This window comes from Centruroides sculpturatus, unplaced genomic scaffold (genome assembly GCF_000671375.1).
Source record: "Centruroides sculpturatus isolate CEXI.00-Female unplaced genomic scaffold, Cexi_2.0 scaffold1143, whole genome shotgun sequence".
NCBI classification, from domain to species: Eukaryota; Metazoa; Arthropoda; class Arachnida; order Scorpiones; family Buthidae; genus Centruroides; species Centruroides sculpturatus.
This window is the reverse complement of record NW_019392612.1, coordinates 193,722-219,361: the sequence shown is the minus strand read 5'-3', so window position 1 is coordinate 219,361 and position 25,640 is coordinate 193,722. Positions and strand designations below refer to the sequence as shown.

At 27.8% G+C, this 25,640-nt stretch overlaps 1 protein-coding gene across 1 annotated transcript in view; it reads left to right on the top strand.

Annotated features, from left to right (window-relative positions):
* The window catches only part of LOC111617688 (nuclear pore complex protein Nup54-like), a 52,808-nt gene that overhangs the window by 17,663 nt on the left and 9,505 nt on the right, over positions 1 to 25,640 (top strand). The window contains exons 2-14 of the mRNA XM_023358971.1: positions 188 to 292; positions 960 to 1,217; positions 2,966 to 3,046; positions 7,080 to 7,285; positions 7,365 to 7,552; positions 7,670 to 7,869; positions 7,962 to 8,168; positions 11,366 to 11,547; positions 15,001 to 15,249; positions 15,329 to 15,516; positions 15,660 to 15,859; positions 15,952 to 16,100; positions 18,590 to 18,697. Coding sequence (XP_023214739.1) covers positions 188 to 292; positions 960 to 1,217; positions 2,966 to 3,046; positions 7,080 to 7,285; positions 7,365 to 7,552; positions 7,670 to 7,869; positions 7,962 to 8,168; positions 11,366 to 11,547; positions 15,001 to 15,249; positions 15,329 to 15,516; positions 15,660 to 15,859; positions 15,952 to 16,100; positions 18,590 to 18,697 — 2,321 coding nt within the window. The remainder of the gene's footprint in view (positions 1 to 187; positions 293 to 959; positions 1,218 to 2,965; positions 3,047 to 7,079; positions 7,286 to 7,364; positions 7,553 to 7,669; positions 7,870 to 7,961; positions 8,169 to 11,365; positions 11,548 to 15,000; positions 15,250 to 15,328; positions 15,517 to 15,659; positions 15,860 to 15,951; positions 16,101 to 18,589; positions 18,698 to 25,640) is intronic.

The following is a 25,640-nucleotide window of genomic DNA, read 5'->3' as shown; positions in this document are numbered from 1 at the left end:
TTGATAATTTCTACTAAAATTTTCTTAATGTGAATTATCATTTGCAAAATAATATTTATGCAAGAAAATTAATTCATTGTTTTCTGGTATGAATATTTGGTACAGTTTATATTATATGTAAGTTTATTTTTTATTTGTTTTTATTTTAATTTAAAACAATTGTTATAATTATTAAAATATTATTTAGGAACTTCAGGATTTCCCACATTTGGTAACATAAAAACAACTGGTTCAACATTTCCAAGTTTTGGAACAACAAATACTTCAGCACCATCATTTGGGAGTACACCAGGTATTTAAATAAAGCAAATATTTAAATTTCTGATCTTTAACTTTTGGAGAATACTATGATGATTTCTTAAATGTTGGCAGCTTGAAACTTTCCTTTTCAGTGTTTTTTTGATAAAGCATTAATGTATTTACATATGATTAAAGTATCATATTTTGAATAATTAGAATTTCTACAAAAAATTTCTAACCTATGATGTTTCATCAATTTTTTGAAAAAATAATTTTTTAAAAAATTGACATTCAAAAGAATATTCTAAATTTTAATTTAATTTTGTTAATATTGAAAGTAATAATACAATTATAATAATTTTAATAGAAATAGAAAAGATAGTCAAAAAAATATTAAAATTAGATCTATCTATACATTATTAATATGGGATGTTCTCAAGATTCAAATGAATCCTGAAGGCACTTGATATTAATATACCATATATTTTCATTTTTGTTATTTGTTTAATATACTTATAATAATTATATTGTTATAAATATATTAAACAAATAACAAAAAGAATAATAAAGAAAATCCTGAATAAATTCAGATATAATTATTAATATAATTATATCTGATGTTAATAAATATAATTATATCAGATATTAATAAATATAATTAATTAATATTTGAATAAATTCAGATATTAATTAATTATATTATATCTGAATTTATTCAGGATTTTCTTTTGGAACACTGGGATCGAGTACTACTCCAGCTCCTGGATTTTCATTTGGAGCAACAACTTCGGGTAATTTTTCTTTTGGAACTGGTACCAGTAGTTTTTCATTCAGTGGTTTGGGAACGGCAGTAACCACTACAGGATTTAGTTTTGGAGGATTGGGATCAACTTCTGTTGCTCCTTCAAGTGGATTTTCCTTTGGTGGTCTTGGCAGTTCTACTACAACCCCATCTTTAGGCTCAGGATTTAACTTTGGTAAATATAATAATATATATAATTGTATAGCATCTAATATTTAATTCTGCACAACCTTCATAACTTGTTTGTTATTTATAAGAAGAAACAAAGTAAATATTATATAAAGATATATTTTTATTGTAAAAATATAATGTGAAAGTACAGTCGATCCCCCTATAAGATCATTGATTTTTCCGTTTTATCTGAATTACATGTTGTACGAGTCACTTAGATTTTACAAATACGTGTGCCGGGCTGTGAACGGCTCACATATTTGTAAAATATAAGTGACTCGTACAACATGTAATTCAGATAAAACGGAAAAATCAATGATCTTATAGGGGGATCGACTGTATGTTTATTTTAAGATCTTATTATATGATATAACCTAACCCTCAGTTTATATGGTAGATTGATTCTATGCAAAATTGAAACTGTAAATCAAAACTATTCAGTATGAGAATGGGGGATTAGGTTCCAAGGTTTAAATTTTTTTTTAACTGTTATAAAATTAACAAAAATGAAATTTTATTCTGCAACTTTTTTGCTTGTTGATGAAGAAACAACTTATTATTTTTTTTTAGTTGAAACCTTGCATCTCTTAAGTTACTGACTTCATTTCCAGTTTTTTTTTTTAAATTAGTTTATCAAAGACATTGATAATCCTATCTTAATAAAATTTGTTATTAAATCTTGTTTATTTCTAGTTAATTTTTAATCAAATTTTTGACATTGAGTTAAGTTTAATGCATATGGTGTGAAGTTGTGGTATAAAATGGAGAATTCCTTCTTTTTGAATATGTAAGTTGAAAGTAGCAAGGCAGTGATATCATTGTCCATAGCTAGCATTGGCCTAAACAATTAATTTGGTCAATGAAAATAATTAATTTTAAAATGAAGTGCTGAATATAAATAGTGAAGAATATTTTAAATACTCTGTTAAACTGAAACTGTATTGTGCAAAATAAAATTTTATTAAATTTTTCTGACTGTTAAATCAAAATCATGCAATTTGAATTGAGTCCATGTAAACTGAAGGTTAGGTAATAAGGTATTAATATATACAGTGTATAATGGAACATTTTCCAAATTTGGATATGTGAAGCACTTCTAGAGATACACAAAAAAATCTGATAGCTTTTAAATGTAATTTTAAATCAAACTCTTTCATTTGATAAAATTGCCAGGACAGTAATTGTAAATTTACAAAAATAAAAGACTTTTTTTTTATTGTATAGTCTATTTTTGTCTTCCGTTGTTCTGTTGTCCTTTCTCATGCCCAGAGGTGTGAGAAAGGACAAAAGTTTTTCAAATTCTTTCAGTTTAAAAGTTTGTACCTAGGGATTCACAATTTTCTAAACTTGAGTCCATAAGAGCTGTTAACTAACTTTTTTATGGACTTTACAATATTTTATTCATTTCTAAATCTGAGTTCAGTTAATGTAAATTAATCTTTCTTTTCTTTGATTTCTATTGACTAATTTTGTGTCTACACTAAAATAAATTGAAAATTAATAATTAAAAATCTATTATAAAGTAATTATTTAAAATTGTTTGACAACATTCTGTAACTGTTTTCAGTTTATAGATGTTTAGAGGTATGTTAAAAAAAAATTTTTTTTTAATGTAAGTGGTATGTAGACTGAAAAAGGTTGGAAACTGCTGATATGCTGTAATAAAATTGTTTAAATTATTTAGTAAAAGCTGATACTGAAAAAATGAAATAGTAAATTATTACTATTTTAAGATTTTATAAATTCATTTAGGTCAGACTGGTTCACTTGGTACAACAGCTGGGTTATCAGCATTTGGTACTGGTCCTGGAGGATCAACTTTTGGAAATTTAGGTAAATAATTAAAATCTAATATATTGAAGATTTTTACAGTACATGGTGTTCCACTCAAAAGTACCCAATTTGATTTGGCTGTAAAAAAAATTAACAATTAAAGATATATGTTCACCTAAGATTTTACATAAAAGAAAAACCCATCAAATTTCATTGCAATAATCATCAGCAGTCAGTGACAACATCAAAGCAGTAGGTCATTTTCTACTATTTACACTGCAGTATGTCTGTCTCACAGTGGCAATGGCTGCAATGATGCACTACTGAAGGTCTCTGATCAAAGTTGCATAAACTATATCTTTCATGTAACCCCACAGAAAGATCCAAGAGGTCAGATCAGGAGCTCTTGGTGGCCATGCTATCAGGTATACCAGACTACAGCATGCATTTTCTTTTGTGGCAAAGCCATGACTAGACAATAATGATCACAATTCAACTTCTGTTCCATCTTATGAAACAAAAAAATCTCTATAAAACTTGAGTTTTTTTTACCAGATGCCACTTGTTGCTTTTATATATCTTAAACTATTTATTTTTTATAATGAATTAAAATCAGATACTTTCAAGTGAAATGCCCTGTATTATTTCCAAAATTTTCAATATTTATTTTATAGATTTATATATTTATTGTTACAAAAATTATAACATTTAGTATACATGGTCTATCCCAAAAGTAAGTTTACTAATTTTTTATTTAATGACTGTGCAGCTTAACACATTATTAATTGGTATTTTTGTGTTGCTAGATATCTTAGCAGCATATCTAGACCTGTTTCAAGTTGATTAGTTAAGTCAAATGTGCACAATCTCTGTTTCTGTAAGATAGTGTTTTAACACATCGTTACATTTGAAATGGAGAAAAATCTCAAACAACATTATGCTATCAAGTTTTGTGTAAAACTCAAGAAATCTGCAACTGAGGTATTTACAGATTTAACCAAAACTTATGGAGAGGTCACATTATTGAGAAACATGGTGTTTAGATGGCATAAAGATCCAGAGTAAAGATGATTCTTATCATTTTTTATGATAGCCGTGGAATTGTGCACAAAGAATTTTTACCTTCAGGACAGACAGTTAATCAAGCCTTCTAAAAGGTGTCTTGGAATGACTTCGAAAATGGGTCAAGCAAGTCCACAGGGACATTGCAGAAGAGTGGATGCTGCACCACAATAATGTGCCTGCTCACACAGCACTATCAATTTGAGTTTTTGGCCAAGAAAAATCCCCACACCCGCACAACCTCCCTACAGTCTGGACTTAGTTCTATGTGACTTCTACCTATTCCCTAGGATAAAATCAAAGTTGGAAAGCCATCATTTCAGTATAAAGGAAAACATCAAAAAAGTTGAATCAATGAACTAAACACCCATAAGGAAAGTGATTTAAGTGTTGCTATGATCAGTGGAAAAAACTTTGGAACCATTGTGTGACCTTGCAAGGGTCATACTTTGAGGGAGATCATTTGTAGTTTGATGTAACTTGTATATCTTGAAATAAAACAAATCAGTAAACTTACTTTTGGGACAGACCTTGTAAGTTAAAACTGAATTGATAAAAAACAAGATATAAAGAACAAGTTGATTACATGCATTTAAATGGCTGTAGGAAAAGATTTGATGTAGCTATCACAGCTAATTAATCCAATTGTTTATTTGAACAAATTCCTTTGTAATTCCTACTTAATCTCATTACAGATTTTCGTACTGTGTAAATTGTTGATATTATTTGTAATAATGGAACAAAGAGGAAACCATATATTTTGTTGCAAATTGGATAAAAATGTGAAATGAATCCTATGAATTGATAAAAACCAAATACATGTGATAAATATGTGTTTTTTGAATTCTTTTAGGAATTTGCAAAATTTTAGACTAGCTATGACTAAATAATGACCACAACAATTTGAACTCCAGCAATCTTAAAAGATTTTACAAATTGATTGCATCTGATTATCAAATAAATCTTTGGAGAATGATGAACTATATATAATACTAATAAAGAAAGAGTATTTTAACTTTCATAAAATGGGAATCAGTTTCTACTGAATGGTATTGTATGAACATATTCACTCATATTTTTATCTCATTATTCTATTGATTTATCTTCCACAGATTTTTTGTTCCTCAAAATCATATTGAAACCAAGAGGAAGGTAATTTGAATGTACAAAACATCACATGCAACATATTAGATGAATTTTTAAAATATTTTCAACACCCTTTGATTGAGGACAGAAGTTTATAATTACTTGAGATTTAAAGTAAAAAAAGAAAGTTAGTCAAAATTTCAGTTAAAATTTTATCTATCAGTATCTTCTAGAGGTAGTTTAAGAAACTTATAATTTTATTGAGTGTATGGATTAACTTGAAAACTCATTAAGCAATATTTTAAATTAAGAAATCAAAACTTTCAAGTTAATCTATTATTTAAAACATTGTTATAAATAAAAAACAACAATATACTGAATAATAAAACATTTATACTGAATACAAACATTAAATTAGAAAGAATTATTATATCATATACAATTTTTATTAATATATATTGTAGATTATATTATTGTATAAAAATAATTAATGCTAAGATCAATTGATCAACAAGGTTTTTTTCTTATTTTCCTAAAATATTCTTCAGTAAAAAATGGAGCAAAAAAACTTATTCTTCAATTTTTGTTCTTGTTCTTCATTTTGGTAATTTGATTTCAATTCAAAACTACATTCAAGTGCTATGAAAGACTTTTTAGAATTGTTAAAATATTTATTGTATTATAGTCTTTTATTTTATTTGGATCGTAGTCAATTGTTAGTTTCATTTATGGCAACTAAATAAGCTAGTATACAGTAAATATTAGCATAGTAGAATATTTCTGAGTGTAATTTTTTAAAGACAAAACACTAACTTCAGTATGTATACAAATGATTTTGAACAAATTCAATTTGAATAATTAGGATACAAGCAATTTAGAAAGTGTCATGCACAAAACTTTTATTTTATTGGTGTTTGGTTCAAATAAAATTTAAAATAATGATATCATCATCACTTTAAATAATATAAAATATATTTGTACATTGTACAGTTTAATGAAATGAACCAAATACATTCAAATAGTATGAAAATGTCATGAAAATGATTTTTGTTTTTATTTGATTTTGTATAATAGATATTGCTGTATGAGGAAAAAACAAAGTTCATAATTTTAACTTAGACTTCTTATTTTAAATATACTTGAATATTTGAAAGAATAATAATAATAATAATGCATTTATGTATCTTTTTAAGAAAATTTATTGGTTATTAGCCAACTTAATGATTAACAAAACACACTAATCACTGATCATATAAAGATCTTGAAAAGTTTTTGTTGAACAAAGTATTATAAGCTATATAGTAATGAGCAAAGTCTATATTTAGATATATATTGATGATAAAAAACCATAACTTATTTTTGCAAGATGTAATGTTAAAAAGACTATGCCATTTTTTAAAATTTCTCTTTGATATCTCTAACTGAAAAATTACTCATATTTGCATCTGCTATTTATCTGCTATCATGCCTTTTTGAATCCCTGAAAGGTATTTTTTGCCAAATAGTTATTTCTTAAGAGTTAAGAATAAAACAACAATGAAAATAATAAATGGTAAAAATCATAGAATTATGTATTTTTATACATGTGTGTGTTTTGGGATCTCCAAGTGGGTGTTATTTTTTTACATTTAACAGAAAGATAGTGAAAAAGATTTTCTGTAATATCATAATTCATTTTTCAATGGCAAAGAATGATGAACAGTAGGAAAACTCTAGATCAATTATTTTAATATTTTCAATATTAACTGTAAATTTTAAATAAGAGAGGAAAAAATTACAAATTTCTGATTATGGAATATTTTGAATATTCAAAATTTTCTTTTATTAATATATTTATTATAAACATTTTAATAGTTTATGTGCATAAAAATAATGCCAACAAAAAGTTTTATATAATTTTATGTTTTATGTATTGACTGCTTTTGTAAATTATTCTTTATTTTAGGTACCACAGTTCCTAATCCATCTGTAAACACTATAACAAATATTGCTATGGCCATTAGTCTTCCTAGTGTTTATGGAGATGAAAGAGATGTGATTCTAGCAAAATGGAATCAGTTACAAGCTTTTTGGGGTACTGGTAAGGGCTATTTTAGTAACAATTCAGCACCTGTTGAATTCACCCCAGAAAATCCATTCTGTCGTTTTAAGGTCAGTAAAAAATAATAGGAATAAAACAAAAAATAATTCTTTAAAACAAATTGACAAAATAATTTAAATATTTACATAGGCTATAGGATATAATTGTCTTCCACCATGGAAAGTGGAAGATGGCTTGGTTGGATTGATTTTTAATAAGAAGGAGTCTGACATTCGTAATCAACAACAGCAAATGGTTGATAGTCTCCATAGATTATTTGGCAGTAAGCCAACAATTTCTGTTCATGTTGAAGGTATAAAGTCACAACCTGATGAAAAGTAAGAATATGAAGATATAATAATCCATTAAAAATTATTTTTAGTCATTTTTACAAAACAACTTATATTTTTATATTTATAATATTTTTTTTATTAATTAAAATATATGTTTATTAGAACTGAAGTTATTATCTATCTTGTGGAACGATCACCACATGGTTGTATGTCACGTCGAATTCCATCTACAGATGTTATGGCATTTTTAGAGCAGCCTGTAAGTAAAGCACCTCTAACTTCTATGGATGTTGTTGGGTTGATTTCAAAAGCAGCACCTACTAAAGAACAGTTAAAGCAATATTTAGATAATACTGTTGCGGGTAAGTTAGTTTTGTTTATCTTATAAATTAACTTGTTTGTTATATTTCAATTAAAAGTAAATCTAACTGACTTATTAAATATAAAATTTTAGGAATTGATCCTTTATTGTGGCAACAAGCAAAACTTGATAATCCTGATCCAGAGAAATTGATTCCTGTGCCTATGATAGGATTTAGTGAACTTAAAAGACGCTTAAAATATCAAGAACACGAAACAAAACAGCATCAAGAAAGATTAGATGTATTATTATTTTTTATCGCTTTTATAAAACTATTGTGTTATAAACTTTTTAGTTTAAGTATAACATAACTTTCATATATGTCCATTAATTTTATTTCAATTCATATTTATATAAATTTATTTGGCAGATTTTGCTGGTTTATATTGAATACTTTCAAAATGTTTACATTTTATGTACATACTATTTAAAACTCCTTTGAATTTTCTTCAAATTAACTGTTTTAATTTTTTACAATATTTTTCTGAAGAAAATTGATCTACAGTAGAGCGTCATTTATCCGAATTAATTGGGAACTGGGGTTGTTTGGATAACTTATTTTTTGGATAACCGATTATGTACAAAAAATATATTAACCTATCCCATGTTGAAATTTTTTCCGTTTCGTGTCGCTTCACATTGAATTTTCGTCGATGTTAAGCCTAATGTAAACTTTTTAAAATAATAATTTTGGCTATTGTGTCATTAAACATTATTTCTTTATTTTTTACAAACAAAATAAATGTATTGAAAAATATAAAAACAAAAAAAAAATTATACTTTAGACGTTAATCTGGTATCAAAAATGTTTGATTCAGCATGACACACAGTCCTCAAAAAAACACCACACAAAAGTGCCAGTGCTGCCAGCTAAAACACACACATCAACAAAAAAATATTGTAGTAGCCAAAGATTGCAGTGCCACAGCACTAGTGAAAATTTAAATTTGCCAACTGGAATTCTTTCGGATAAACAACGCTTTACTGTAATTACAAATAATTATATTATAGATTTGAATTTTGCTTGAAAGTATCTAATAAAATTTAATTATTATTGATGCTAGTTTTGCTGCGGATCTTAAATGATATTGCTTGTAGTCAATGTAGTTGTTATATCAATAAGAAAACTATTTGACGCAAATAGAAATTTCATTTTAAGTTTCATCAATAAAGATATTTAATCTTATTTTTTCAAGTTTGATAAATTTGACTTTTTTTTTAAACTCAAGTGACAAAACATTTAATTTTGATTTATTCAAAATAAATAAGTCTGTCTAAATGTATGAAGCATTACATAAAATATAAAAGAAAATTTAAGAATATCTATGACTACAGTTTAGTGACTACACTTGTAACTAGTATAATGACTACAGTTTTTATGAAATGAAAAACTGTAGTCATGGATATGAATATTTTAGTTAAATTACTGGTTTATAAATTTAAATTTACAGATGTTTTTCATATGTAATTGAACATCTTGATTAATCAAATTAACATTATATTGATAACAGCTGTATTGCTAAATAGACAATAGATATATAATATTAGTTTGATTTGTATAAATATGTTACTAAGTACAGTGGTGTCTCGTATAATGTACACCTCGAATAATGGATGCTGCGAACAATGGACTTTCTGTTTGGTCGTTATGTGACTCGAGCAATGGACTGGCTGCGAACAAGTGCAAATTATGTTTCCACTCTTTTGCCATTGCTAATGACAATCTGCTATTTTTATAATATATTAGTATGATTAGAATATATTATTAGTATATCTGAAGTACAGAGCTCCCGTTGGGATTTGGCTTGCTCCCTTGTTTATTACGTACATCACCTAAGTGCAGGGTATTTACATTTATTCAAGTGTTGTGCAAATCATGGCTTCTAAAAAACAGAAAGTTGATTTTTAATTGAAACAAAGCAAGAAATCATCAGAAGGAGTGAAAGTTGAAAAAAACTTCCTTGTCAGATGGGGAGAAGTTCAGGAGTTTACCAACACTCATTATCCAAACAGAGCTGATGCTAACAGGATCAATGATCTTTACAATGACACCCTTGCCCGTCATTTCCGACAGGTGTTGAAGAAGAGAGAGAGAAACAGACCACCTTGGATATGTTTTTCAAGAAGCCAGCTGCCAAAAAACAAAGGATTGAGCAAGAGGAGTTGACCCTGCAAGCTCCGGTAGCCTCTCCTAAATCTGACTCTGATTAAAAAACAATAAAAAGAGACCTGCTGCAATGTGTAAAAAGTCTGTATCTGTATGAATGTGTGAAGAAAGTGTTCCTCCACCTCCTCTTCACAACATCTGACTACCTGGCATAATTGGTGATTGGTTCATTTTCATTTTTTATGGTACAGTACGGTTATTTTATGCTGCGGAACAAATTATATGTTTTAACATGTATTTCTATGGAAAAATGCGTTTCATATAATGGACTTTTCACTTAATGGACGTGCACCTGGAACGGATTAAGTACGTTATACGAGGCACCACTGTTCTTCCTTTAGATTATTTTGTATTCTAAAAGATATTTATCAATTAGTTATACTGTTTATTTTTGTTATATCAATCGTTATGATTTATATATAATTGTAATATTTTTCAAATTCTCCAAAATATGAATTTTTTTTAAGTTGATGGTATATGTTTAAAAATAAAAATNTATTAGAGTTGGTGAAGATTGAGACATCTGAACCAGCACTTTAAGAACAAAATGACTGTCCATAATGATAATTATTGGCCAACTAAGTCATCCCAACTGGAGAGCTTTGTAGATTTTCAGTGCTTCCACTATATAGATGCTGTGCTGGAGATCAACTTCATGACCTCACAGATTGATGACAAAGTCATATGAAATAATTATAATTATCGGAATAATATTTTCTAATGTATAAATGATTACGCTATTCTTCAGAAACTGATATTGATTGAAAATTAACAATAAAATAATAATTTGATGAATTTTAAGTCAATATTTCAATATATATCGTTTATATTTATTTTACTACATCTTAATATTTGACAAATAAATAGAATTTTAACTCCAAAATTTTAAACAGAGTATTTTTATTTTAATTTCTGAACTATTTTTTAGTCTTTCAGTTGTGTGGGCACTAAATGGGGTTTTTAATCAAGTCCATTGTGTGCTCGGTGGGGCGCGCCCTCTTGTGGACAAACCCACCAAAAAGTTCGTAGTTTTTTTTGAGTCATTTGGATTCGAACTCGGGACCATCCAGAACAGTAGGCTGAGACCTAAACCGCCTCGGCAGTGAGCGATTAACGCAAAAATAATCTATATTTATGTAAATATAAATTATTTTTTGCGTTAATCGCTCGAAAAGATAAAATCATCTTCATTTATTTCAATTAATAACAATAGTAGTAATAATTATATATTTAATATGTTCAAAATTATTTCTAAATACAGATATTTTGAAAGTATTTCGATTGCTTAAATAAACCGAAATGATTTAATAATTTATATATCAGTTTTTAGTAGCTAAATTGATATGTAAGCTGAATCAATTAGAAATGAAATTAAATACCATTTTTGACAAATTGATTTGTCAACAGGAAGTTATGCGTAAATATGGTTATGCCATACAAGCAGATGAAGAACAACTTAGAGTTCAATTAGAAGCAATTCAGGCCGAATTAAATGCTCCAACACAATTTAAGGTAAGTATTTAACAAATACACACAGATAATATAATAATAACAGGTAATAAGATACACACAGATTATATATATATATANTTTATATATTTATTGTTACAAAAATTATAACATTTAGTATACATGGTCTATCCCAAAAGTAAGTTTACTAATTTTTTATTTAATGACTGTGCAGCTTAACACATTATTAATTGGTATTTTTGTGTTGCTAGATATCTTAGCAGCATATCTAGACCTGTTTCAAGTTGATTAGTTAAGTCAAATGTGCACAATCTCTGTTTCTGTAAGATAGTGTTTTAACACATCGTTACATTTGAAATGGAGAAAAATCTCAAACAACATTATGCTATCAAGTTTTGTGTAAAACTCAAGAAATCTGCAACTGAGGTATTTACAGATTTAACCAAAACTTATGGAGAGGTCACATTATTGAGAAACATGGTGTTTAGATGGCATAAAGATCCAGAGTAAAGATGATTCTTATCATTTTTTATGATAGCCGTGGAATTGTGCACAAAGAATTTTTACCTTCAGGACAGACAGTTAATCAAGCCTTCTAAAAGGTGTCTTGGAATGACTTCGAAAATGGGTCAAGCAAGTCCACAGGGACATTGCAGAAGAGTGGATGCTGCACCACAATAATGTGCCTGCTCACACAGCACTATCAATTTGAGTTTTTGGCCAAGAAAAATCCCCACACCCGCACAACCTCCCTACAGTCTGGACTTAGTTCTATGTGACTTCTACCTATTCCCTAGGATAAAATCAAAGTTGGAAAGCCATCATTTCAGTATAAAGGAAAACATCAAAAAAGTTGAATCAATGAACTAAACACCCATAAGGAAAGTGATTTAAGTGTTGCTATGATCAGTGGAAAAAACTTTGGAACCATTGTGTGACCTTGCAAGGGTCATACTTTGAGGGAGATCATTTGTAGTTTGATGTAACTTGTATATCTTGAAATAAAACAAATCAGTAAACTTACTTTTGGGACAGACCTTGTAAGTTAAAACTGAATTGATAAAAAACAAGATATAAAGAACAAGTTGATTACATGCATTTAAATGGCTGTAGGAAAAGATTTGATGTAGCTATCACAGCTAATTAATCCAATTGTTTATTTGAACAAATTCCTTTGTAATTCCTACTTAATCTCATTACAGATTTTCGTACTGTGTAAATTGTTGATATTATTTGTAATAATGGAACAAAGAGGAAACCATATATTTTGTTGCAAATTGGATAAAAATGTGAAATGAATCCTATGAATTGATAAAAACCAAATACATGTGATAAATATGTGTTTTTTGAATTCTTTTAGGAATTTGCAAAATTTTAGACTAGCTATGACTAAATAATGACCACAACAATTTGAACTCCAGCAATCTTAAAAGATTTTACAAATTGATTGCATCTGATTATCAAATAAATCTTTGGAGAATGATGAACTATATATAATACTAATAAAGAAAGAGTATTTTAACTTTCATAAAATGGGAATCAGTTTCTACTGAATGGTATTGTATGAACATATTCACTCATATTTTTATCTCATTATTCTATTGATTTATCTTCCACAGATTTTTTGTTCCTCAAAATCATATTGAAACCAAGAGGAAGGTAATTTGAATGTACAAAACATCACATGCAACATATTAGATGAATTTTTAAAATATTTTCAACACCCTTTGATTGAGGACAGAAGTTTATAATTACTTGAGATTTAAAGTAAAAAAAGAAAGTTAGTCAAAATTTCAGTTAAAATTTTATCTATCAGTATCTTCTAGAGGTAGTTTAAGAAACTTATAATTTTATTGAGTGTATGGATTAACTTGAAAACTCATTAAGCAATATTTTAAATTAAGAAATCAAAACTTTCAAGTTAATCTATTATTTAAAACATTGTTATAAATAAAAAACAACAATATACTGAATAATAAAACATTTATACTGAATACAAACATTAAATTAGAAAGAATTATTATATCATATACAATTTTTATTAATATATATTGTAGATTATATTATTGTATAAAAATAATTAATGCTAAGATCAATTGATCAACAAGGTTTTTTTCTTATTTTTCTAAAATATTCTTCAGTAAAAAATGGAGCAAAAAAACTTATTCTTCAATTTTTGTTCTTGTTCTTCATTTTGGTAATTTGATTTCAATTCAAAACTACATTCAAGTGCTATGAAAGACTTTTTAGAATTGTTAAAATATTTATTGTATTATAGTCTTTTATTTTATTTGGATCGTAGTCAATTGTTAGTTTCATTTATGGCAACTAAATAAGCTAGTATACAGTAAATATTAGCATAGTAGAATATTTCTGAGTGTAATTTTTTAAAGACAAAACACTAACTTCAGTATGTATACAAATGATTTTGAACAAATTCAATTTGAATAATTAGGATACAAGCAATTTAGAAAGTGTCATGCACAAAACTTTTATTTTATTGGTGTTTGGTTCAAATAAAATTTAAAATAATGATATCATCATCACTTTAAATAATATAAAATATATTTGTACATTGTACAGTTTAATGAAATGAACCAAATACATTCAAATAGTATGAAAATGTCATGAAAATGATTTTTGTTTTTATTTGATTTTGTATAATAGATATTGCTGTATGAGGAAAAAACAAAGTTCATAATTTTAACTTAGACTTCTTATTTTAAATATACTTGAATATTTGAAAGAATAATAATAATAATAATGCATTTATGTATCTTTTTAAGAAAATTTATTGGTTATTAGCCAACTTAATGATTAACAAAACACACTAATCACTGATCATATAAAGATCTTGAAAAGTTTTTGTTGAACAAAGTATTATAAGCTATATAGTAATGAGCAAAGTCTATATTTAGATATATATTGATGATAAAAAACCATAACTTATTTTTGCAAGATGTAATGTTAAAAAGACTATGCCATTTTTTAAAATTTCTCTTTGATATCTCTAACTGAAAAATTACTCATATTTGCATCTGCTATTTATCTGCTATCATGCCTTTTTGAATCCCTGAAAGGTATTTTTTGCCAAATAGTTATTTCTTAAGAGTTAAGAATAAAACAACAATGAAAATAATAAATGGTAAAAATCATAGAATTATGTATTTTTATACATGTGTGTGTTTTGGGATCTCCAAGTGGGTGTTATTTTTTTACATTTAACAGAAAGATAGTGAAAAAGATTTTCTGTAATATCATAATTCATTTTTCAATGGCAAAGAATGATGAACAGTAGGAAAACTCTAGATCAATTATTTTAATATTTTCAATATTAACTGTAAATTTTAAATAAGAGAGGAAAAAATTACAAATTTCTGATTATGGAATATTTTGAATATTCAAAATTTTCTTTTATTAATATATTTATTATAAACATTTTAATAGTTTATGTGCATAAAAATAATGCCAACAAAAAGTTTTATATAATTTTATGTTTTATGTATTGACTGCTTTTGTAAATTATTCTTTATTTTAGGTACCACAGTTCCTAATCCATCTGTAAACACTATAACAAATATTGCTATGGCCATTAGTCTTCCTAGTGTTTATGGAGATGAAAGAGATGTGATTCTAGCAAAATGGAATCAGTTACAAGCTTTTTGGGGTACTGGTAAGGGCTATTTTAGTAACAATTCAGCACCTGTTGAATTCACCCCAGAAAATCCATTCTGTCGTTTTAAGGTCAGTAAAAAATAATAGGAATAAAACAAAAAATAATTCTTTAAAACAAATTGACAAAATAATTTAAATATTTACATAGGCTATAGGATATAATTGTCTTCCACCATGGAAAGTGGAAGATGGCTTGGTTGGATTGATTTTTAATAAGAAGGAGTCTGACATTCGTAATCAACAACAGCAAATGGTTGATAGTCTCCATAGATTATTTGGCAGTAAGCCAACAATTTCTGTTCATGTTGAAGGTATAAAGTCACAACCTGATGAAAAGTAAGAATATGAAGATAATTAAAATATGAAGATAATATGAAGATAATAATCCATTAAAAATTATTTTTAGTCATTTTTACAAAACAACTTATATTTTTATATTTATAATATTTTTTTTATTAATTAAAATATATGTTTATTAGAACTGAAGTTATTATCTATCTTGTGGAACGATCACCACATGGTTGTATGTCACGTCGAATTCCATCTACAGATGTTATGGCATTTTTAGAGCAGCCTGTAAGTAAAGCACCTCTAACTTCTATGGATGTTGTTGGGTTGATTTCAAAAGCAGCACCTACTAAAGAACAGTTAAAGCAATATTTAGATAATACTGTTGCGGGTAAGTTAGTTTTGTTTATCTTATAAATTAACTTGTTTGTTATATTTCAATTAAAAGTGAATCTAACTGACTTATTAAATATAAAATTTTAGGAATTGATCCTTTATTGTGGCAACAAGCAAAACTTGATAATCCTGATCCAGAGAAATTGATTCCTGTGCCTATGATAGGATTTAGTGAACTTAAAAGACGCTTAAAATATCAAGAACACGAAACAAAACAGCATCAAGAAAGATTAGATGTATTATTATTTTTTATCGCTTTTATAAAACTATTGTGTTATAAACTTTTTAGTTTAAGTATAACATAACTTTCATATATGTCCATTAATTTTATTTCAATTCATATTTATATAAATTTATTTGGCAGATTTTGCTGGTTTATATTGAATACTTTCAAAATGTTTACATTTTATGTACATACTATTTAAAACTCCTTTGAATTTTCTTCAAATTAACTGTTTTAATTTTTTACAATATTTTTCTGAAGAAAATTGATCTACAGTAGAGCGTCATTTATCCGAATTAATTGGGAACTGGGGTTGTTTGGATAACTTATTTTTTGGATAACCGATTATGTACAAAAAATATATTAACCTATCCCATGTTGAAATTTTTTCCGTTTCGTGTCGCTTCACATTGAATTTTCGTCGATGTTAAGCCTAATGTAAACTTTTTAAAATAATAATTTTGGCTATTGTGTCATTAAACATTATTTCTTTATTTTTTACAAACAAAATAAATGTATTGAAAAATATAAAAACAAAAAAAAAATTATACTTTAGACGTTAATCTGGTATCAAAAATGTTTGATTCAGCATGACACACAGTCCTCAAAAAAACACCACACAAAAGTGCCAGTGCTGCCAGCTAAAACACACACATCAACAAAAAAATATTGTAGTAGCCAAAGATTGCAGTGCCACAGCACTAGTGAAAATTTAAATTTGCCAACTGGAATTCTTTCGGATAAACAACGCTTTACTGTAATTACAAATAATTATATTATAGATTTGAATTTTGCTTGAAAGTATCTAATAAAATTTAATTATTATTGATGCTAGTTTTGCTGCGGATCTTAAATGATATTGCTTGTAGTCAATGTAGTTGTTATATCAATAAGAAAACTATTTGACGCAAATAGAAATTTCATTTTAAGTTTCATCAATAAAGATATTTAATCTTATTTTTTCAAGTTTGATAAATTTGACTTTTTTTTTAAACTCAAGTGACAAAACATTTAATTTTGATTTATTCAAAATAAATAAGTCTGTCTAAATGTATGAAGCATTACATAAAATATAAAAGAAAATTTAAGAATATCTATGACTACAGTTTAGTGACTACACTTGTAACTAGTATAATGACTACAGTTTTTATGAAATGAAAAACTGTAGTCATGGATATGAATATTTTAGTTAAATTACTGGTTTATAAATTTAAATTTACAGATGTTTTTCATATGTAATTGAACATCTTGATTAATCAAATTAACATTATATTGATAACAGCTGTATTGCTAAATAGACAATAGATATATAATATTAGTTTGATTTGTATAAATATGTTACTAAGTACAGTGGTGTCTCGTATAATGTACACCTCGAATAATGGATGCTGCGAACAATGGACTTTCTGTTTGGTCGTTATGTGACTCGAGCAATGGACTGGCTGCGAACAAGTGCAAATTATGTTTCCACTCTTTTGCCATTGCTAATGACAATCTGCTATTTTTATAATATATTAGTATGATTAGAATATATTATTAGTATATCTGAAGTACAGAGCTCCCGTTGGGATTTGGCTTGCTCCCTTGTTTATTACGTACATCACCTAAGTGCAGGGTATTTACATTTATTCAAGTGTTGTGCAAATCATGGCTTCTAAAAAACAGAAAGTTGATTTTTAATTGAAACAAAGCAAGAAATCATCAGAAGGAGTGAAAGTTGAAAAAAACTTCCTTGTCAGATGGGGAGAAGTTCAGGAGTTTACCAACACTCATTATCCAAACAGAGCTGATGCTAACAGGATCAATGATCTTTACAATGACACCCTTGCCCGTCATTTCCGACAGGTGTTGAAGAAGAGAGAGAGAAACAGACCACCTTGGATATGTTTTTCAAGAAGCCAGCTGCCAAAAAACAAAGGATTGAGCAAGAGGAGTTGACCCTGCAAGCTCCGGTAGCCTCTCCTAAATCTGACTCTGATTAAAAAACAATAAAAAGAGACCTGCTGCAATGTGTAAAAAGTCTGTATCTGTATGAATGTGTGAAGAAAGTGTTCCTCCACCTCCTCTTCACAACATCTGACTACCTGGCATAATTGGTGATTGGTTCATTTTCATTTTTTATGGTACAGTACGGTTATTTTATGCTGCGGAACAAATTATATGTTTTAACATGTATTTCTATGGAAAAATGCGTTTCATATAATGGACTTTTCACTTAATGGACGTGCACCTGGAACGGATTAAGTACGTTATACGAGGCACCACTGTTCTTCCTTTAGATTATTTTGTATTCTAAAAGATATTTATCAATTAGTTATACTGTTTATTTTTGTTATATCAATCGTTATGATTTATATATAATTGTAATATTTTTCAAATTCTCCAAAATATGAATTTTTTTTAAGTTGATGGTATATGTTTAAAAATAAAAATATATGCTCATTTAAATATAGACATTATATATAAATTAAAATTAATATTAGTAAATTTATTTATACTTAGATAATTGCTGAAGATATTTCAGAATTAAAAAGAAGGCATTCAACTCTACTGGCAAAAATTTCTGAACACAAGAGAAAGCAAATTGAACTTGGACATAAAGTATTAAAGGTTCAAAAATTTCTTCCATTCTTCTTTGTCCCCTTTTTTAAATGTAGCTAGCAAATAAGAAAAAATTAATGTTTTTTTGTAATTTTGCTTTTCACAATTTCAAGATAAATGTATGAAAATAAGAAATGTGGTTTTTATGATTTTACTCATTTAACATTCAATAGTTAATTATTATAAATATTAAGAATATAACAAGATACAGACATAGCTATTTAAATAATTTTTCATGTCACTTGAAATAGATAAATTGGTTTTAAAGCATTATTTTATACATTAATTTCATCTTTGAGATAAAATATAAATAATTTTTATGTAGTATATGTATATTTGTTTTTTTATTAAATTTAGTAATTTTTTAAACTTAGTTTAATTTGAAATGTTTTTTCATTAGATAATGGCACAACAGGAAGTTATGCGTAAATATGGTTATGCCATACAAGCAGATGAAGAACAACTTAGAGTTCAATTAGAAGCAATTCAGGCCGAATTAAATGCTCCAACACAATTTAAGGTAAGTATTTAACAAATACACACAGATAATATAATAATAACAGGTAATAAGATACACACAGATTATATATATATATATAGTGTGTGTGTATATTTTTTTTTATTTGTTAAGATTAATTTTTATTTTGTAATCATATACTTCAGTAAAGACACACATACACATACACATTCTCTCTCTTCCAAAACCTTTATTTTTCTTTTCCTGCCTGAGCAAATACTCATATATTGTTATTAAGTTAATTACAGCCATATGTACAGAACAAAATAACTAATATAAAATAAATATACATAACATTATATATGTATGTATTTTATTTTAGTTCAAAAATATTTTTAAGAAATGTTCATATTTCTTAATTATATTTAAAAACTAGGGTTTCAAAACTGAATATTTAATGTAAACAATAGATTGAAATTAATTTGATTTTGAAGAGCTTAGCAATTAATAATCAAATATTGAAAATTTTTAGCAGTCAAATTTCAGTTGTATAAAATATTACCAATAATAATATTTAAGGTTTGACAAAATTTATTTTCACTTTCATCAAATAAAAATTATTTGTTTGCTTAATAACTAATTGAGAAGCTCAAAATTATCTTTTAATAGTTTGTAATATCTAAAATCTACAACAATAGATAAGTTTTTATATGAAACTAAGAAAATGAACATAGTGTTAGAGCTTAAAAATGAAAAATTGAACTCAAAGAAAAAGCTGTTTTATGATAGAGAATAATTACGTTAAATAGCACTGATAGTGATTAAATTGAATATTACAGAATTTTTTTTAATTTAGTGGAAATTAGCTTAATCTATATAACTGGTGGATTTAGTTAGGTATAAGCAGTGCAGTGCACCAGGATCTGAGGATTTTGGTACCTGAGTTAAGTTATTGACACCTTGATTAGGAAGAATAATATCTTTAAAGTATGCTAAACAAAAGTATGGAATATTTGAGTATGTATGCTATATGTTGTATACCAGGTGAGAAAGTACTATCTAGATAGGTAGGTATTTAGCAGTCCAAATGCAACTAAATCTGGTATGATAATGTTTCAGGACATGCAGAAAGCATTTCTGTAAAAAAGAAAAATTAGTACCAAAACTCACCATTATGGCACTTCTGGTGTTGCAAACATCTTAAGTATGTAAGACACAGAGGTATTAACTATGCAGTTCAATGTTGTTCCCATTCTAGAGGTGTAAAGTGTAAAGAGTAAACTGTGTTCAATGGAATGACTGCTCTTACAGTTGACCATTGAATAATTGATCTTCTGTGATACTTTTCATAAGCAATGCAATATATCTTTTCAAGGCTACAAATTTGCAACATATCTTCAATAAACCACACTTTTTAATTGTCTCTTAGTAAAGTTATATGGATTAATATCCAGAGAACAAAGTTGGGTATGTAATAGGAAACACATGACTAGTTACCCTGTTATATTGAAATGTTGAAACTGTTATATGCAGCAACTAATATGTGGAGCACTCCATCTTGTATGACAGTGGTTGACTCAAAGCATTGTTGTTATTGCATTTGGATATGACAAAGTTTTGAGCATCTCATAGATGTATCATAGATTGTTAGAACTAGCTTCTTCAAATAAGAATAGACCTTTCTTCTGTAAATAAATGTGGTTGTGAATCCATACCACTCTGTAACTTTAGGTGTGTGCAGTAGAATCTGCTCAAAACATAAAGGACAACCTCCACATATTTGTGCTTTGATCCAGTGAGTGCTTTAATTCTGCCTTTACTGTTAAGTGTGCCACTTAAAGGCAGAATTAAAGTAGTCACCAGTGATAGTTCTTGTATGGCAGTTAGACATCCCCTAGTAGTGGCACATGTGTATGTTAAGGAAATTCTGTGCCCTTGCAGACTGAAAACAACAATTTTCCAACAAGATACTGCTCAGTTGCATACAGCTAAGGTGTCTATATCAAATTGCCACTCTTCCTTGGCTTGCCCATTCTCCAAATTTGTTATTCATTGTTATTCATGTTATTTATTGCACCAGATAGGATACCAAATTCAGCTATCTTTAAGTGTGAGAATCTGAGTGACAGCTGCAGTATCTATGGCAAAATCTGTCAGATGATAGCACAAGGTGCTTGTAAACTTTCAATTATGGCAATAAGTATCCAGGAAAGAGAAGGTTTTACGAGATACTAAAGGTTCATTTTAAATTGTATCATTTTTTCCCAGAAAATTGTCCCTTTGCTATAATATTATAATCACTTGTTACTATTGTCATTACATTCTCACTAATAACATTTTATTTGATTCCAATGTTTCCTCCTTGGTGTATAACTGTTTTTGTTAATGGGTGTGTATGTATAAGTTTTTTGTGTATAATTTATTTTTTTAATTATATTGTAAATGCATTTCATTTTTTCGTATTAACTTATTGATGATGATTATTATAATTATAATTTTTTTTAAATTTTGTTTTGATAATTTCCAGGGTCGTTTAAAGGAATTATTATCTCAAATTCGTATGCAGAATCATGTTGGTGCTACTTTTGGGGAATCTGAACGCTATAGTCTTGATGAAAATTTACAAGAAGAAATTAAATTAGTAATTTATTTTTTATTAATAAATGTATTAATATAATTCCTGCAGATTCAAAGAAACAAGTTTACATGACATGATGTTTAAATTCTATATTTTTTTTTTCATAAAATATTGTGTATGTATGTTTTATAAATTCCTAGAAATTTAAACAACACAACACCTTTACCAGTGTATAAAACTTTATACCAACAGATTACAAATGTTTTTGACCAGATTAATGGGCTAAAGTGTTGTGTTTGTTTAACATATGTTATGTTAATATATGTAATGTTATGTTCTTAGGAATTTATAAAATATATACACAGTCTGATAATTAAATAATGAAACTAGTTATTTATAAGACATATTGTCAATGGTAGCTATCAATGAATGCCAATAGTTTGGGGTGTTGGATGTAACTTTTAACATGATAGCATTAGTCTAAAATACATTTGAAATTTTTTACACTCATATTGATGACTATGCTTGAGACTGTTGCCTTAAAATTGCTATGGAGCAAATTACAAATATTTAATACTGCTTTTGAACTAAAAAAACTACATCAGAGACAATGAATTGATATGGTAACTCAATGGTTTTCAACTGGGATGCTGTGAAATAGTGCTGAGCAGCACCAAAACATATCTTACATGTATTACTAAAAATACAAAAGTGCAATATTTCTACATTAATAAAGAAGTAGGGGTACCACAGGAAAACATTATGAAGTTCAGGATGTCACTATTAAAAAAAAAAAGGATTGAGAAAAAACACTGTGTATGGAGATAAGTATCTGTCTTGTGTACAAATATTTCACTGGTATGCATATTTTGAAGACAGATGGGGACAACATGGATGATGATGATGATGATGATGATGATGATAGACTAGGATGTTCAAATTCAGTTCTTAATGAAAAACTTATTGATAACAATATTATTATTCATCATGAGTTTGTTCTATAAGTTGTTATTTGAACATTTTTCTACAATCATGGAAACATTATTTGTGTTGCATGTGACTATTATATGCCAGACAGTTGTTTTTTGACAATCCATTCATCCATATAGCAGTTGTGCAAGAATTTATGGCACTTGTTACTGCTAGAGCAGCATGACTGCTGAATAGAAATATTTCAACTTATTAAAATATACTAGATAATATCTAGCTTACTGTATACAGTGAGTGATTGGTTAATGAACAATTTGGACTGCAAACAAATTGTACAACAAACACTTTTGCGAAAGATTTTTATGTTCAGACAACAAACATGTGTTTGGATAACGAACACCTGACAGAACAAATACAAGAAGTGGCGCTGCGTTTAAGATTTGTAAAACTATATTTTAATGGCATCTATACATGGTTTATGGAACGAGACTTTCACAGTTGTATATATAATCTTTTTTTCAGTTAATTTCTATTCTCTGAATTTTTGTAAGTGCTTTTCTGAACTTTTTATTTAAAAAACTGATAATCAAATTCCCACAAAAATCTATGGTAAATCGATAATCAGATAGTGAACATGGTCTTGGAACAGATTATGTTCGTTAACCGATTACCCACTGTATTTAGATTTCAGAGTAATCTCATACTTGAATTATTTTGCCAAAACTTGAATTATTTTGCCTATGCTCAGTCATCTTCCATATTTTCCTGTAACTATTTTGTATTTTTAAATTGAAATTGCTGCTGAAAGAAAAACTTTTTCAAGACATTGAAGATATCCATTAGACCTGGGGTTTTCAACCTTTTTTTAATAGTGGCATTGCCAATTTTGTAAATTTTTTCTTGCAGTACCATTACTTCCTTATGTACTTTAATATATACTGTATTATAAACACATGTACAATTAGTTTAAATTGTGTACAGCAGTGTTTTTCAACCTGTGGGTCGCGACCCCCAGGTGGGTCGCAAAGCCATACACGGGGGGTCGCGGGTAAAAAAATAAGACAAGTGTTTGCAGGTTCTACACTACAATAAAAAAAACTACAATTTCAGTGAGAAGGCTGTGCCTNATTTTTTACAATATTTTTCTGAAGAAAATTGATCTACAGTAGAGCGTCATTTATCCGAATTAATTGGGAACTGGGGTTGTTTGGATAACTTATTTTTTGGATAACCGATTATGTACAAAAAATATATTAACCTATCCCATGTTGAAATTTTTTCCGTTTCGTGTCGCTTCACATTGAATTTTCGTCGATGTTAAGCCTAATGTAAACTTTTTAAAATAATAATTTTGGCTATTGTGTCATTAAACATTATTTCTTTATTTTTTACAAACAAAATAAATGTATTGAAAAATATAAAAACAAAAAAAAAATTATACTTTAGACGTTAATCTGGTATCAAAAATGTTTGATTCAGCATGACACACAGTCCTCAAAAAAACACCACACAAAAGTGCCAGTGCTGCCAGCTAAAACACACACATCAACAAAAAAATATTGTAGTAGCCCAAGATATAGCCAAAGATTGCAGTGCCACAGCACTAGTGAAAATTTAAATTTGCCAACTGGAATTCTTTCGGATAAACAACGCTTTACTGTAATTACAAATAATTATATTATAGATTTGAATTTTGCTTGAAAGTATCTAATAAAATTTAATTATTATTGATGCTAGTTTTGCTGCGGATCTTAAATGATATTGCTTGTAGTCAATGTAGTTGTTATATCAATAAGAAAACTATTTGACGCAAATAGAAATTTCATTTTAAGTTTCATCAATAAAGATATTTAATCTTATTTTTTCAAGTTTGATAAATTTGACTTTTTTTTTAAACTCAAGTGACAAAACATTTAATTTTGATTTATTCAAAATAAATAAGTCTGTCTAAATGTATGAAGCATTACATAAAATATAAAAGAAAATTTAAGAATATCTATGACTACAGTTTAGTGACTACACTTGTAACTAGTATAATGACTACAGTTTTTATGAAATGAAAAACTGTAGTCATGGATATGAATATTTTAGTTAAATTACTGGTTTATAAATTTAAATTTACAGATGTTTTTCATATGTAATTGAACATCTTGATTAATCAAATTAACATTATATTGATAACAGCTGTATTGCTAAATAGACAATAGATATATAATATTAGTTTGATTTGTATAAATATGTTACTAAGTACAGTGGTGTCTCGTATAATGTACACCTCGAATAATGGATGCTGCGAACAATGGACTTTCTGTTTGGTCGTTATGTGACTCGAGCAATGGACTGGCTGCGAACAAGTGCAAATTATGTTTCCACACTTTTGCCATTGCTAATGACAATCTGCTATTTTTATAATATATTAGTATGATTAGAATATATTATTAGTATATCTGAAGTACAGAGCTCCCGTTGGGATTTGGCTTGCTCCCTTGTTTATTACGTACATCACCTAAGTGCAGGGTATTTACATTTATTCAAGTGTTGTGCAAATCATGGCTTCTAAAAAACAGAAAGTTGATTTTTAATTGAAACAAAGCAAGAAATCATCAGAAGGAGTGAAAGTTGAAAAAAACTTCCTTGTCAGATGGGGAGAAGTTCAGGAGTTTACCAACACTCATTATCCAAACAGAGCTGATGCTAACAGGATCAATGATCTTTACAATGACACCCTTGCCCGTCATTTCCGACAGGTGTTGAAGAAGAGAGAGAGAAACAGACCACCTTGGATATGTTTTTCAAGAAGCCAGCTGCCAAAAAACAAAGGATTGAGCAAGAGGAGTTGACCCTGCAAGCTCCGGTAGCCTCTCCTAAATCTGACTCTGATTAAAAAACAATAAAAAGAGACCTGCTGCAATGTGTAAAAAGTCTGTATCTGTATGAATGTGTGAAGAAAGTGTTCCTCCACCTCCTCCTCACAACATCTGACTACT